The sequence below is a fragment of the Gymnoscopelus microlampas genome (assembly GCF_963454915.1).
Source record: "Gymnoscopelus microlampas genome assembly, chromosome: 20".
NCBI lineage: Eukaryota > Metazoa > Chordata > Actinopteri > Myctophiformes > Myctophidae > Gymnoscopelus > Gymnoscopelus microlampas.
In genome coordinates, this window is record NC_139957.1 from 39,916,976 (window position 1) to 39,933,907 (window position 16,932).

At 43.5% G+C, this 16,932-nt stretch overlaps 1 protein-coding gene across 8 annotated transcripts in view; it reads right to left on the reverse strand.

Moving 5' to 3' along the window:
• Window positions 1-16,932, reverse strand: part of mgaa (MAX dimerization protein MGA a) — a 47,662-nt gene that overhangs the window by 19,053 nt on the left and 11,677 nt on the right. For 5 of the 8 annotated variants that reach the window (XM_084045536.1, XM_084045537.1, XM_084045532.1 and 2 more), the window contains exons 7-18: window positions 16,535-16,663; window positions 14,029-15,332; window positions 11,568-11,686; window positions 10,952-11,112; window positions 9,197-9,315; window positions 7,871-7,960; window positions 7,355-7,580; window positions 6,045-6,526; window positions 4,839-4,996; window positions 3,315-3,432; window positions 1,805-2,105; window positions 340-624 (exon numbers count right to left, since the gene is read on the reverse strand). In XM_084045536.1, the coding sequence (XP_083901662.1) occupies window positions 340-624; window positions 1,805-2,105; window positions 3,315-3,432; window positions 4,839-4,996; window positions 6,045-6,526; window positions 7,355-7,580; window positions 7,871-7,960; window positions 9,197-9,315; window positions 10,952-11,112; window positions 11,568-11,686; window positions 14,029-15,332; window positions 16,535-16,663 (3,492 nt within the window). The remainder of the gene's footprint in view (window positions 1-339; window positions 625-1,804; window positions 2,106-3,314; window positions 3,433-4,838; window positions 4,997-6,044; window positions 6,527-7,354; window positions 7,581-7,870; window positions 7,961-9,196; window positions 9,316-10,951; window positions 11,113-11,567; window positions 11,687-14,028; window positions 15,333-16,534; window positions 16,664-16,932) is intronic. The other 3 variants (XM_084045538.1, XM_084045535.1, XM_084045539.1) reach the window with 3 other exon arrangements.

Below are 16,932 nucleotides of genomic sequence, written 5' to 3' on the forward strand. Positions count from 1 at the left end.
GATTTGATCAGGTATCAGGGATCAAATCGACAGGAAGTGATGCCCACAATGCCCTAGGAAACTTGTGGATAGGCCTTATTGTATCATATATCTTATTTGATCTTAACCACTTAAACCCTATTTGCCTGACCGAAAGTCCCTCGAGGCTCTATACTAGCGTCTTTTTCTGTTTTCTGTTATTGTGCGGAAGGCTTTCGCAGGAAAATAGCCGATCGACAAGCTCACAACGCGCCGTGGTCCGCAACGCGTTGCGAGCTTGTCGATCAGCTATTATCCTGCGGAAAGCTTTCCCCACAACAACAACACGGAGGCTGGGGTTTAAGTGGTTAAAGGATATACCTGAGACAGAGGCGGAGCTAACAGACACAGCAGGTACCACCCTGATGGAATTGGCCCCTCCTCCTCCCTGTGGGGCTGGAAAGACGGTGGTGACCAACTGAACTTTCTGGTTCTGAGCCACTCCTCCACCTCCTCCTCCTCCTCCTCCTCCGCCCGCAGAGCCTAAGGCCTGTACCTGCCCCGCCGTGGAGGAGTGACCGGCCGGAGGCAGAGGCGGAGCACATGGACGGGGGACGGAGGTCGCTGGACCTGATTGGCCGACCCGCACAGTGGGGACTGCAGGGACTGTTTTAATAAAGAACAGCGGTGTTAAAGGTCCTTTACACACCAGGTATATCGTTTCTGTGCGGACAACTCACCGAAAAACAAACAAACAACTGCTGTTTGCATCCTGAGTACATCCACACAGATGCCCGAACAATTACCATAACGTTAGGCCTGAAACCCCGGAAAACCAGAATGAGTGTCATAATGTGCTTAATGTGATCAAAGTCACGCATCAAACAAGCTTTGAACTGAGCAGATTGGACCTTCCATTCCAGAGATAATGGCCAAAACATATTGAAAACGGACGTTTTTAGATGTTTGAGTTTTGGCCATTTTTGCCAGTTTTCTTTTCATAACACGGGCCAGGAGCGGACGGCAACGAACTAGTTACCCGAGTTAAGTTCACTTTGAGCTGCATCCAATGCATCCACTGCCATTTCCGTCGGCCTTACCGTTAGGCCGCTAGGGGCAGTTGAAATTTCCTTTTTGAGGGTAATAGAATTGATTTTATTTTATAATTCTTTTAGACATGCATGGCACGAACATGGCATGAACGCTATTAGGGCTGCCAGCCCTAATGGCGTTCTCTGTGGACAGGGTGCGTAACGCAACACTGTTTTTGTTTTTGAACGAGGCATCGACTACATGAATAGTTCTAATGGGGAATACTCGCCGGATGTTTTTTTTCATATAATCTATTCATCACGCCCCCCCCCCCCCCGGTGTGTAAAGACCTTTACTGTTCATACGCTGTGTTTTTGCACTCAACACAACTGTACTGAAACTCATAGCAAACACATCTACGGTTAGGACAATAAAACAGTTGAAAGGACAGGTGGTTCTCAAAAGTAGTTAACATGGCAAACATTTCAACCACTTTATCCATTTATACGTTGGATGTTTAAAAATAGCAGATCTACAAGCTCACAGCGCATCACTTCGTGCCACGCTGTGAGCTTGTACATCTGCTATTTTTTTAAACATTTTGAAAAATATCGAAATATCGTTTTGATCGTTTAGTAACATAAATCTTCTCTTCTGGGGGTCCCTGGAGAAAAAAAAATCAGATGGGGGGTCCGCGGACAAATTCACATCAATTTGAGGGGTCCTTGAGAACCAGTTGAAAAGACATCACACACACACACACACAAATATGAATCCAGAATCACACAATGATTTTGAACACCCTCGTCCTCACCTGTTGTCGCCGCCTGTGTCAGTTTGAGAGTGACGGTGGTGGAGATGGGGGTGGCGGTCGTCATGACGACACCGGGCATGGGAGGAGGAGGAGGAGCCTGGCTAGCGTGGGAGGAGCCACCAGAGTTTTTTTCCGCTGGGCTGCAGGCGGCGGCAGCGGGCTGCTGCTGCTGGGGGGGTTTGGCGCTCTTGGCGCTAGGCCCCACCCTGCCCGTCAGGTAGGCTGCCAGCCGGTTCGCCGGGTGGAGCGCACCCATCCCGCCTAGCTGGATCTTGGCTAGCGGGTACGCCTTCCCGTTCACCTGGGACACACACACGCACGCACGCACGCACGCACACACACACACACACACACACACACACACACACACACACACACACACACACACACACACACACACACACACACACACACACACACACACACACACACACACACACACACACACACACACACACACACACACACACACACACACACACACACACACACACACACACACACACACACACACAGGCGTATATGTTTACACTTTTAAAAAGGCAATAGGTTTGGAATTTATATCCTGGAACGCATCTGTGTCTCTTTTTGATTTGAGCTTAAAAAAAATGCATTATTTTACACTTTGGGCTATTCAAAAATAGCAGATATACAAGCTCATAGCGCGGCACCGAGTGCCGCGCTACGAGCTTGTAGATCTGCTATTTTTGGAAAATTATGAAAATGTGTGCAAATCTTTGAATAGATTGTTTTAAAGCGAACATTTTTAACTAAAATCTTTGCTTCTGGGGGGTCCCTGGAACATATTTTGAGATGGGGGTCGGCGGCCAAATAAATGTAATTTTGGGGGTCCTTGACATGAAAAAGTTTGAGCACCACTATAATATAATAACATATGTTTTTTTCAGAATACTGTTGGGATTTAGAAGACATTCGTAGAATCACCTTCTAAAATGCCTTCTAAATCAGAGCGTTCTCAAACTTTTTTTGTTTTGTTTTCTGAAAAAAATACGTATGTCGCTATATATATATATATATATATAAATAAATCTTCCAGTGAGACATTTAGATCATGGTGGTGTTTGAGCTCATAAAAGCCCCAATATCTCTCCTTGGCCAAGCGGGGAGCTACTGAATACCAATTAATATTTCAAAACTTTAATCACTGATACCACGTTATGGCTTTACTATTGACTCTATTGACTCTTTACTATTGACTTCTAAATGCTTATCGTACAAAACTGTTACTTTTCAGGATTCAAATTTTACTTTTCAGGATTCAAATTCAAAAATATCAAAAGTAGCAGATCTACAAGCTCAAAACGTGTCGCTTTGCGCCATGTTTCGAGCTTGCAGATCTGCAACTTCTGATGCTTTTGTGTGACACTGCGGTATGATCAAGTAGAGCGTAACTTTTACGAAAAAACACAAAATTAATTATACATTTAATATGGAGATGAGAGGTTTTCTGCCCGGACAGCAACGTTATGCTTCTAACTTTAGTGCTTACCTGGACCAATCGGTCTGTGCCACCCGGCTGTCTCTTATTGGCTGAGAGGATTCCAGCAGGGCTGATTCCAGTGATGAAGGGCAAACCCATCTTCATCAGTCTCTTCCTGTCCGCACGGCTATCACCATCATCATCATCACAGTTTAGTTGACCATTCATTGTTATACAAATAATTGTGATGAATGATTTCATGGTGTTTTTGGCACTGAACTTTATTTTTTTTGCCTTTTTAGGCTTTGTAAACACAAATTGCACATGGGTAGATATGATAAATAACTGAAATATATAAAGACTATTACGGAAATATAGAAAGAAATGTCTTGACAATGAGCCGTACCAATAATCAAAAGAATCTATAATTTTACCATCACCAAATCAGGCCATTTCCTTAACTCATTTAGATCTGAGGCCCATTCTAAAAAGTCTAAAACGTTTTCTGAAAAACTACAAATACATATTCAAAAATTACAAAAAATGTACGTTGCTATATACTGTTAGCAACAACAACCGCAAAAGGAGTTCCCGTCTTGAAAGGTATAGTTACAAATAGGGGTTCCCGCCCTGAATGGGTTAATAAATACACACTTTAAATGTATTAAAAGAAGAAAAATAATAGACAATCAACCTCTTTCGAACTATATGACTGGTAGCCTTTTCTCCGTAAGAGGCGTGTAGTAATGTGTAGTATTGTCAATGTATTGCGTGATCTGTCTATGTATTGTGTATTGTTTATGTATTGTGATTTCTGTCTCCTTGAATTTGCACAGGGACAAATAAATAATCTATCTCAGGGGGTCCGGGACCCCTAGGGGGTCCTCAGAGTTACTACAGGGGGTCCGGGACCCCTAGGGGGTCCTCAGAGTTACTACAGGGGGTCCGCCAAATCTTTGTGTGATACGATTTCTTTTTTTTACCGTAACCACTTGAACACTAGCATCCTCTTTTGTGAGGAGAACTTTAGCCAAAAATATCAGATCTACAAGCTCACAACGCCTCGCAGCACGAGGCGTTGTGAGCTTGTAGATCTGCTATTTTTGGCAAAGAGGCTATAGGTGTAGAGGGAAAAAAGAGCAGACTAAGTAAAAAAAATCACACCCTGTGTGAAGGTAGCGGCGCCTTTGATACATTTTTGTCATCGATATATGTGTTTATAATGTGTTTATAGCCATGTGTCACGTGAAGCTTGACCAATCACTTTGTTGATGCACCTGACCAATCAGAACGTTGACGCACACGGACAAAGTCAGGTATAGAGCGGCTAGCGCCTCTAAAAATCACACCCTGTGTGAAGAGAGTGGTGCCTTTGATGAGCCCCGTATTGATGTTGTCATCAATGTTTGTTTATTGGACATACATACATACGGACACACGGACAAAGTCAGATATAGGAGTGGTTGGCACCACTCAAAAAACTTTCATCTGAAACGCAATTTTATACCATGTGGAGTAGGGGGTCCTTGGCCTGAAAACGTTGAAGACCTCTGATCTATCTACATAAACAATGTAATAGTTTGTGACAGGTACCTGTCCACTCTCCTGCGTTCCTCGTCCTCTCTAGCCATCTGCTCCTCTGACTCCATAGCGTCGTCCGTCCCAGAAGAATCGTCCTCCTCTTCCACCTCCCTCTGCCAGTCCTCCATCCCCGCCTCCTCCTTCTCCTCCTCATCCTTGCGCTGCGTGTCCTTGCATGGATTAAAGCAAAAAATAAAATGAATGAATGAATAGTTTATTTCGGTCCTTTAACCCATTCAATCTGGGGACCCCCCCCCCATCTGAAAATATCTCCCCCTCAGAAGCAAAGATTTGAGTTACAAACATTCGCTTTAAAACATACTAGACCATACCCGTGGGGGGATATGCGCACATGATTTGGCAACCCGGGAGCCAGCGAACACAAAAACGCTAATAAACAGCCGACATTTGGGGAAAGTGAAAGACGGGCTTCGCTGTTCCGTGCACATGGTAATGGTCAATAGAGTACAGAAGTCCTGACGTCACTCGTTCATCCCCTGGTTCGTAAAGTAATGTCTCTATGGAGAATAACATTGAGTCATCTTAGAATCGTCTCATATAAGAATTGTGGTCCAAAAATAAACAAACTGTCTCTGCGATATTGTCAGGGAGGAGGTTCTGTATCGTTTATGATAGTCAGTCACTTATGTTTCATACAGTCTGTTTCTGGCGAAAATGTAACTAATTCGGCGGAAGTAACATTATCGTTTTCGCACCGTCAGTTGATGCTTCATATCCATAAGAGTCAAACTGCTGGGGTCATTTGTTTATTTTTGGAACACAGTTCTTATTTGACGCGATATTAAAGACGTCTATGGGATTCAGAATGGGGGTGGAAAACCGCGAACCAGGTAGGATGTGTAAATTACGTCGGACTTCGGTGCTCTATGGCTGTGTGCAAATTCAGATCAATTGCTCCTGCCACTGAGGAGAACCGGGCAGAAGAGATTTTGGCCTCACCACCCACACACCACCCACACAGAGCTTTGTGGAATTATAGGAGGATATATATATATATATATATATTCAAAGATTTGCACCAATTTTCACGATAAAAAAAAAAGAAAAAAAGAAAAAATCAGATCTACAAGCTCATAGCGCTGCACTCGGTGCCACGCTATGAGCTTGTAGATCTTCTATCTTTTAATAGCCCCAAAGCAATCTTAAAATGACACAGATGCGTTGCCGGTCTTAAAGGGTTAATCCGCGGGGTCCTACCTCCTTGGTTGCTGGCTGCGGTGCGCTGGCGACCCGGGGGGGCGGGGCTGTGTAGATGACGGGGGGCGGGGCTGTGTAGACGACGGGGGGCGGGGCTGTGCTGGTGACCGGGGGCGGGGGCGGGGCGGCAGTGATGGTGAACGTGGGCGGGGCCGCGACCCGGGGCCTGGGCCCCGTCAGGATGGGCTCGGAGATGTTGACCTTGTAGTGCAGGCAGGCGTCGGGGGGCTCGCCCTTCAGCACCTTGCAGATGGGGGTGATGAGGTGGGAGCCGATCCAGAAGGCCTCGTTGAGCCGGTCCTGACACATGGCCTGAACCACCTTCATCAGGACCTGGTTGCGGAGGCCGGTGTTCTCCCAGCGGCAGTCCGTCACCACCTCCAGCCTTTTGGACGCGGGGAGAGCGGGAGGAGGTGGTGGAGGTGGAGGTGGAGGTGGAGGTGGAGGTGGAGGTGGTGAAGGAGGAGGTGGTGTTTGTTTAGCTGAGGAAAGGAGAAATATGGATGGGAAAAAATGTAAATATGAAAAAAAAAAGTTTTTTTCAAGATTTTTCAAAAATAGCAGATCTACAAGCTCATATGAGCTTGTATATCTGCTATTTTTGAATAGCCAAATAAATCTAAAGTGACACAGCATTCCAGGTCTTAATGGGTTAAAGACATACTGTTTGCTGTCCACAAATGTTAACCCATTGAATCCGGGAACGCATGTCTGTCATTTTTAGATTTCTTTGAATATTCAAAAATAGCAGATCGAGTGCCGCTTGTAGATCTGCTATTTTTGAAAAATCGTGAAAAGCTGTGCAAACCTTTAAATAAATATTTTTTAAAGCGAACATTTGTAAAATATTTAGTTCCAGGGACGCCCCAGAAGTAAATATTTGAGTTACAACTGTTCGCTTTAAAAAATATATGTACTCAAAGATTTGCACAACTTCTCATGATTTTTCAAAAATAGCAGATCTACAAGCTCATAGCGCGGCACCGAGTGCCGCGCAATGAGCTTGTAGATCTGCTATTGTTGAATAGCCAAAGAAATAAAAAAATGACAGAGATGTGTTCCCGGATTGAATGGGTTAAGAATGTTATTTAGATGGCATGTTGTTTAGACAGATGCTAGCGTTGATGTTTTAGCTAGTTACCTTGTTGCACTTAAATTGTTTTCTTTAACACATGACATTTACCATTGTTTGCGGACTAGGGTTTTCAGGCCATTGACTTTGATCTTACACTATGTAAGTCTAAGATAAGACTTAGATTAGACTAAAATCCTAAATTGTTGCAAAAAAAGAGAGTCAATATTTCTCTTACCATGTTGTTTCAAGGCTTTTTTAGAATTGGTGTATCTGGTGTATTTGATCTTGGCGAGGCTCTTGTCTGGTGATCCTTTGTCTTTAGTGTTCGCTACTGGCGCTTTGTCCCGTTTACTTTTCACTGCTGATGCCTTCACTTCTTTACTCGTCACGGCTGATGCTTTATCTTCTTTAGTCTTCACCGGTGATCCTTTGTCTCCTTTGCTCTTCTTTACAACAGCGTTCTGGGACACACACACACACACACACACACACACACACACACACACACACACACACACACACGAACACACACACACACACACGAACACAGTACCAAAACCTCAATGGGAGATTTTCCATGATGCATCAAGAGCTTTTTTCTTTTTCTGGCTGAAAACGCAAAATATACTTAAAGTACTAAAAGTGGAAAGTAATCATAGATCTGCTTTTTTTTCTGCACATGCATGTATTATTTACTTGCCTCATAAATGGGACGCTAGCGTTCATGTGGATAAAATATGGGGATGCTTACCTTGGCTGCAGCGGTGGGGCTGTGCTGTTGAGTTTTCCTGCCGCTGAACGCTCTGACTCTGGCACACGTCGTCCCATCTGGACCATCCTGCTGCCACACCAATCAAACATGATTTTCAGGCATTCTGTCACACCCATTTACCCTCTACGCACCTCTGCCCAGACACAATTTCCCACCGGCGAGACTTAGAAAATGTCAGAAAACTTGTCGGTTCCTTGTGTAGGTTCCATAAAACCTTAATTTAACCAGGAAGTCACATTTGGGTTGAAAACAGTCACATTATCCCCCAGCAAATCCAACCCTGCCTAGGAACAGCCAGTAGGGGTCAGCAGTGAGACATTCTTCCAACATTGTTCTTGTGAAGCACTCTTGTTCTTATTGGTGAAATATTTACACATTTACAACACCATTTCCATTTGGCCAAATGCGCTGTTGTCGACTGTCACCGCACTAGGAACGTGCACACAAACTGGGACAGTACAGCTTCACCACTTAACAACTGCATTGATATTTTATTTGTGCGGCTTCCATTCACAAACTCCACACTGGAAAAGGAGCCCATGTCGTTATTATCAGACTCAATATGTCTTGTTTTTAGCTTGTTGGACAGAGCAGTGAAGAGAAGAACCCGTGAAATATGTCTAAGAACTAATCTACCCGTCTAATATGACAGATGTCATCACTGTCGGGCAGAAACCTTGTATCTCCATATTTCATCTTTTTGTTTTCTGTTTTTTTGTTTTTTCATAATTGAATACCCTATTTTATACTTCCATGCGTGTCATGCAAAAGTAGTGAAAATAGCCATCTACAAGCTCGTAGACCTGCTACTAAGCTGATACAATTCTGTGGGGATTTCAACCTTAGTCATTTTTTGATTTGAGCTAAAAGAAAACATTATTTTATACTTTGGCTATTCAAAAATAGCAGATATACAAGCTCATAGCGCGGCACTGAGTACTTGTAGATCTGCTATTTTTGAAAAATCGAGAAAATGTGTGCAAATTAATATATTTATATTATTTTAAAGCGAACATTTGTAACTCAAATCTTTGCTTCTGGGGGTCTCTGGAACAAAATATTTTGAGATGGGGGTCGGCGGCCAAATACATTATATAATTTTGGGGGTCATTGACATGAAAAGGTTGAACCACTGATATAGAAATGTACGTTTTTCAGAAAACTGTTAGGATTTAGAAGACATAAGTAAGAATCAGCCTCAGGTCTTAATGGGTGGTTAAGTGGTAACATAGTGAACCCATATGGTTGTGATTATGTTGGGGTCCCAGTCAGACTGAGGTGTGGGGGGGGGGGGGGGGTTCTTACTGAGGCAGGCAGGGAGACCAGCTCGGCGCTGTAGAGTGGCTCTGGGTCCATGTGTCCGGGCTCCTGCTGCCACAGAGTTCTGATGCGCTGGGCCGGCTCACAGACGCTCTCCTTGAGAACTACAGGGGAACAGAGAGGAAAACCTAGTTGAACCGTGTGAACATGGAAATCAGTGATGCACGATATTATCGGTTGCATATCGATATCGGCCCATATTTCATTAAAAATGCAATATCGGTATCAAGCAGATATTCTTTCACCAATATTGACCGATATTCTTTCACCGATATCTTTTCACCGATATTTGACCGATATTTCACAGATATTGACGCAAATAAAATAAATAAATAATAATTCAGCAATGAGCTCAATACAAATATAATATATAATAATGTAATATATCGATATCGGAATCGGTATCAGCCGATTTCACCCTGCATATTATCGTATGTCGGTCAAATTTCAATATCGTGGCTCTCTAATGGAAATCGAGCCATTATTAACCACTTGAACCCCAAGTGTCCCTATTCTGGGGGGCAAACATTCTGTGAAAATAAACCAGAGAGAGTAAACCAGACGCATCCATCCATTCTATCCAGCATTGATAAAACAAGAGTGCATCCAGATCCTGTATTGTTCAGTATATATATATATATATATCGTCTCTGTCAGGTGGAAGTCCAAAACTGTTACTTTTCAGGATTAAAATTCAAAAGTAGCAGATCTACAAGCTCGAAATGCGTCGCTTGTGGATCTGTTACTTGTGTGACGCTGTAGTATGATCAAGTAGGGCGTGAATTTACGGGGGGAAAAAACAAAAAGTTAGAATATGGAGATGAGAGGTGTCTGCCATGACTGCAATGACATGGTGTAAATGAAGGAGGATGATGTTTGCTAATCATAGGCTAGTATGTTCAGACAGGCTTTTAAATGCATATCAAATCTGATTTCTAAAGATGTGTCTCAGTGAAGTCTGATTTATACTTTGTCGTACGACGGTAGTTGCTCGCCCGAAAAGCAGATCTACAACAATATACAATTCAGGCATTCAGCAGATGCTCTTATTATCCAGACTTACAACAAGCAAGGTAATCACATACGTCAAATGCAGAGAGACAGTGTAGTAGTGCTTTGGCTAAACTTTGGCTATTTGAAAATAGCCGATCTACAAGCTCACAATGTGTCGCATTGTGAGCTTGTAGATCAGCTATTTTCAAAAGATTTTTATACATTTGAAAACTTGTCAATTGGGACATTCTGCAAAATGAGTACTTTTACATTTGGTGGTTTACAGTACAAGTACATTTTGATACTTTTGTACTTCTACTCAAGTCAATTTTGAATTCTCTCGCTCTCTGAGTAACAAAAAATGCTCTGAAAAACTTTTACTTGTAACAGAGTATTTCCAACATTGCAGTATTGATACTTTAAGTAAAACATTTGAGTATTTTTTCCACCACTAAACCTAACTCCACACAAAGCGAAATATTTGCAAACGTGTCGCGGGGAGACACGTTGTGAGCTGGTAGATCAGCAATTCGTCATATGATTATAGGACTTAAAGTGGTTAAAATGGCACGCACGTGTGTGTGTGTGTGTGTGTGTGTGTGTGTGTGTGTGTGTGTGTGTGCGCGCATGTGTGTACGTGTGTGTGTGTGTGTGTGTGTGTGTGTGTGTGTGTGTGTGTGTGTGTGTGTGTGTGTGTGTGTGTGTGGGGAACCACAGCTTTGAACAGCAAAGGAGCACAACCCTTACCATATGCCATCTTCATCCTCCTTTTCTTCTTCCTCTTGCGGGTGGAGTCGGGGGTGTCGGTGTGGCTGGAGTCAGAGCCGTCCAGGTTCTTCAGCAGCACCACCTTCTTCCTGAGGCAGGTGCAGCCCAGCATGCAGTCCACCCGGCCACAGTGGGCCAACCTATACATTTAAAAAAAACATGGTCAACCCATTGAGACCTGAAGCTGATTCTACATGTCTCCTAAATCTCAACAGTTTTCTGAAAAAAAAATGTTTCTATATCACTGGTGCTCAATCTTTTTCATGTCAAGGACCCCCAAAAGTATATGTATTTGGCCGCGGACCCCCATCAAAATATTTTGTTCCAGGGACCCCCAGAAGCAAAGATTTGAGTTAAAAATGTTCGCTTTAAAAATATATATATTCAAAGATTTGCACACATTTTCACAATTTTTCAAAAATAGCGGATCTACAAGCTCATAAATCTGCTATTTTTTAATAGCCAAAGTGTAAAATAATGCTTTTTAGCTCAAATAAAAAAATGACACAGATGCGTTCCAGGTTTTAATAGGTTTATAATGGAAGAGGTAATGGGTAGAATACATAATGAGAGAATGCGTAGCAGCGGTTCTAACCTGTGGGTGTAGTTGAGGCTGACACAGATGCAGCCCAGCCGACAGCATGACTTCAGGCAGGGCGGAGCTCTGCGTTTGATCACCTGGATGGGGGCCGTTGGGTTTTCACTCACGAAACCCTACGGAGAGACACACACACACAAGACTTTTAGGGTTGTTGTTCATCCTTTATCCCAGTGGTTCTCAAACTTTTCAGGCTGTGACCCCCCCCCCCCCCCCCCCAAGATATTATCACATTTGAACTCCACTCCCCCCACCCTGAAGTGCTTGGAATTGCAGGATTTGAGGAGTTGAGATAAATAATTGTGAAAATGGCAGATCTGCCATTTTCAAAAACTGTTGCCGCTTCATTATATTATTTGACAATCCTATATGTTTGACCAGTTTTTATTTTATAGTTTGTTGATTACTTTTGATGCAGTGGCATGCATGGTCTGTTTCTTTTCGAGGTATTGAAAAGATCTTAAAAGTCATTGAATCGTCACTTCACTGTCATCTGGGGGTCCCCGCTTGTACCAACGCGAGTCGTGGGTTGCGGCCGCCGCGAACGCGAGGAATACGCTGGGAGGAATATATCGTCGGGAGGCCGTGCGACGCGCGGGATACATGGCGTTTTGATTTTAAGAAATAGGCCCCTCCCACTAAAGAAATAGGCCTGTCCCACTAATTTTGCAGGCCAAATACTGAGACCTGAGATCACTTGTATTTCATTTTGAGAGGATTGATGCCCCCAACAATCATGTTTTTGCATCAAACGGTTACCTTTTGCGAATTTGTGGAGTGCCCTACCACACGACCCTTGACATGTGATTCAATTTTTGGGGGATTTCAGCATTTCTAAGATCCCCGATTTGGTCTAAACCCAGTCCTATTCCTAACCCTTGTGGCGTGGGTGTGGGACGACAGTTCTGCCCGCATTCTGCTTGCTTCCAGCAGGAGGCGGTTTCATTTTATCTGTTCCGGGTGGAAACCTCGAATGACCAAAAATTTTACTTTTCAAGATGCTTTTGTGTGACGCTGTAGTATGGTCAAGTGGGGCGTTAATTTACGAAAAACACAAAAAATGAAGGACGTGGAGATAAGAGGTTTCTGCCCGACAGCAACGATTTGTTTTTGTTTCGTAGCAGGGACGGTGCTTCAGATCAAATCCATGTGACAGCTCATTTCAAGATCTCTTTGGCTATTCAAAAAAAGCAGATGTACAAGCTCATAGTGCGGCTATTGTGGAAAATGTTTGCTTGAAAAAAGAAAAGAAAATTAAAATAATATATATAAATATAAATAATTATATATTCAAAGATTTGCACAAATTTCACACATTTTCAGATTTTTTCAAAAAATAGCAGATCTGAACTTGTATATCTGCTATTTTTGAATAGCCAAAGAATTCTCAAATACCACAGATGTGTTCCCCGAATTGAATGGGTTCACCTACAGTTTTCTAAACGTGGAAATGTTTAACCATCAAAGCGGCATGAAACCCTAGGCTTATTTTGTAGTTGGTTTGCAACGTAGCTGCAGCCAATAAAATTAATAATGGGCGTGTTAAGATTTGGGTGTGCCCAGAGACCCATAGAGAGAGAGAGAGTTATGACTTTGATCTCACTGCAAAGCGGGCCTGGAATGTATGGAATGCATATGCTAATAAAACATATCTAAAATATTGTTTTTATGTTCATACTAACCGTAGGAAGTGTTTTTTATTAGGACATGCTAATAACATTCCATAGGGCTGCACCACACATGGACAAATGACATCATCAAACTGCGACGGGTGTTGTCCCTATTGAGTGAAAGATGAGCTATTTCTAAAATCGAATCTAAAATATTTAAGGTGTTTTTATTTGGCTTATTAGCCAGGGATCCTTTTAAGCGTATATGGCCTCAATAAGTATTGATAGAACGATGTAAAACACTGTATACTGTAACCGTCATGTAGGACATTGGTTCTCAAAGTGGGGTCCGGGGACCCCCAGGGGTCCTTGAAGGAGTTCCAGGGGGTCCTCCGCTAAATGATAGATAGTTAGGAACCAAATGGACCGTTATGGGTCTGTAACTCTGAGAGTGTACAAATAGAACCAAATGGACCCGTTAGGGTTATAATTAACATTATAACAATATAAATCGGGGTCCCAGAGATGAAAATGCCATTAAATGGGGGTCCGTAGCCTAATGCATGTCAAACTGGGTTCCTTGAAATGAAAATGGTTGAAAATCACTGCCGTAAAAATCTTCTCTTATGGGGGTCCCTGGCATATCTTTTCAAACGGGGGTCCGCGGGATAATAAGTGTCAATTTGGGGGTCCTTGACACGAAAAAGTTTGAGAACCACTGATGTAGGAGATAAAGTTTCACACCCCGGCCCCTAGTGACAACTACCAAGACCCATACCAAGTATGGAGAAAGAAAAACATCTACATTCTTCTGAATCTTCTTGAGACAGAAACACAGTGGAACCTACCACTAATGTGAAGAGTGACGTCAGAGAGATGGCTGCTCTCTCGGTGGTGACGCACGTCTTGGGTCGTCCCTCCCAGACGACCCCGTCCTCCAGATCCTTCTGTTTCAGCAGGGCTTTGGTCACCAGGGGCGTCTCCTCGTCGCTTCCGTCCCGTTTTCGCTGAGTAGAAACAGAACAGGACAGCTCAGTGTCCGACTCAGTGTCCGACTCCAGAGGTGCCACGTCCTCGGGAACCTCCATTGGGCCCCGGATTTGGGGCAATGATTTGGCTCTTAGTTTATTTTTAAAGTTGAGGAAGGGGTCCGACTCGAGAGGCACCATTTCCTCAGAACCCTTCTTTTGATCCTGGATTTGGGACGGCGACTTTGTTTTTCGTTTCTTTTTCCTTTTCGAGAAGGTTTCCCACTCCAGAGGGGCCAATTCATCAGAAAACTCCATTGGATCCTGGATTTTGGACGACGACTTGGTTCGTAGTTTCCGTTCGTTTTCCAAGGTGGGGTCCCACTCCAGAGGCGCCATCTCCTCAGAAACCGCCATGAGATCCTCGATTTTGGACAACGACTTGTTTTTTAGTTTCTTTATCTTTTCAAAGATGGGGTCCCGTGGCAAGTGAGTCACGGGCGCCGTGTTATTGAACTGGAACGGATCTTTTGCCGGTTTCGGGGGCTTAACGTGAGACGAGTTCTTGGACTTGAACGTCATTTTCTTTAGGCTAAGGACATTGTCCTTGGGTCCATTGCTGGATACCGTGTAGTTGTACAGCGACGCGATTCCCTGCGTCTTGTTGTTATTGACGAATGACGGAGGCTTGGTGACGTCCGGACCAGGTGGAGGAGGTGTAACGGGTGCTGTGGGCAGCGCTGCCGACGCGGCAGTTCCTACACTTCCCGTTTTGGGTGACTTCTGACTAGAACCCAGTACTTTATACTGCTTCCTCAGCTGCCATTTCGTCTTCTTCTTGGGCCCCATCGACATCATCATGGGGGGCAGCCGGGGTCTCTTTGACGGGGGGACGAATCCGGAGATGAGGGCGGAGGTGGGCGTGGAGGTGGGGGGCTGCATCTTGAGGACGCTGTCCAGCGTGCGGACGTAGCTGGCGCCCGTGACGGGCAGCTCGTACGTCACGGGTTCGAGCGCGGCGGCCTGGGAGAAGCTGGAGGCCCGCTGGTCGAGCAGCTTCCCCTCGTTCTCCAGGTACTCGTCCAGCATGTCGCTGCAGAACGCCGCCAGGTGGTTCTTACTGGGAACGTCTGAGGCCGGAGGAGGAGGAGGAGGAGGAGGAGGAGGAGGAGGAGGAGGAGCCGCTGAAGAACAACAGAAAGCATGTGATGATGTTGTTAGCTTTTCAATGTAGTGAGCAGTATTGCCAGATTTTGTGAGAGAAATCAACAACCAGGCCTAGGAAAACAAGGCCAAAATAAGCAACTATAGGCCACACTATAGGCTATAGACACCCTATATACTGTATACATCGGCTATAGCCGATCTACAAGCTCACAACGCGTCGCATCGTGACGCGTTGTGAGCTTGTAGATCTGCTATTCTCAAAATAAATCTTTAAATAAAATGTGGATTTTTTTTTTAAACATTCTAACATTTTCAGAGGGGGGTTAGGGACAATAGTAATATTATAAATAACATTAATTTTCGGGGTCCATGACATGAAAATATTTGAGAACCAACTGGCTTAAATAATCAATTTAAAATTCCAAGGCAAGCAAATTAGCAACTACACTTCAGAAACAAGCCCAAAAAAACGCAACCACCAATATTTACAAGCAACTTTACAGAAATGTTTGCTTATAATCAGCTTATAATGAGGAGACACTGGTAGTGAGTTCCCGGGACCCACAGGTGGCCATTTGATTAGGTCACCAATATAATGAATTTGATAAGAATTTAAAAAGTGGGGTGCCATTTAATGTGCTTGATGTTATATCATCCTATAATTCTACAAAGCTCTGTGTGTGCCTCTGTGTTTGCGTCTGTGTGTGCGTGCGTGCGTGCCCAAAATCTTTCCTATCGGTTATCCTCAGTGCCTGGAGCAATTGTATTTGCACACAGCCGTTGACCATCAGCATTTGCACGGAACACTGATGAAACCTTGAAAATTGAAAATATTGCTTTGATGCTCGTATTAACCATAGGAAGTATGAAGTTGTTTTTTATTAGCACATGCATTCCATAGGACTGGACCACACATGGACAAATGACATCATTAACTTGCGACGGGAGCGGTCACTATATGCAGTGAAAGATGAACTATTTCTAAAATAAATAAAATATTTAAGGTGTTTTAGTTATAGAGGGCAATCATAATGTATTGAGGTATATAAGGCTTATAAGCCAGGGATCCTTTTAAATCTAAATGATTTATTTACTCTGGTGACTCTGGTCATATTATAGAATTCTCCCTGGAAAGTGAACTGACAGAGGACGAAAAACTGTTTTAACATAGCAGTCAACTCAAAACGTCAAAAAGGTAACAGCCTATGAATAAAATTACCTTCTTCAGGTACAGATGAAGGGGTTGTGGTGGGAGAGGGTTCTGAGGCAGGGAACTTATCTCTCCAGCCTTTTATCTGGGTGACGTCTGTTGTTTTCCCCGTTCTAGAGATGAAGGCAGCAGAAACACCTGGAGGACAAGCAGCGGTGGAAAAAGTACTGACATTTTTAACTTGAGTAAAAGTATCAATACCACAATCTAGAAATACTCAAGTTACAAGTAAAAGTCTGCTATTTAAAATGTACTTTAGTAAAAAGTACAAAAGTATTGGCATCTAAATATACTTAGAAGTAACCAAAAGTAAAAGTACTCATTATGCACAATATCCCATTTCACAAGTTCAATATGTATACAAATCTTTTGAAAAATAGCAGATCTACAAGCTCACAACACGGCGT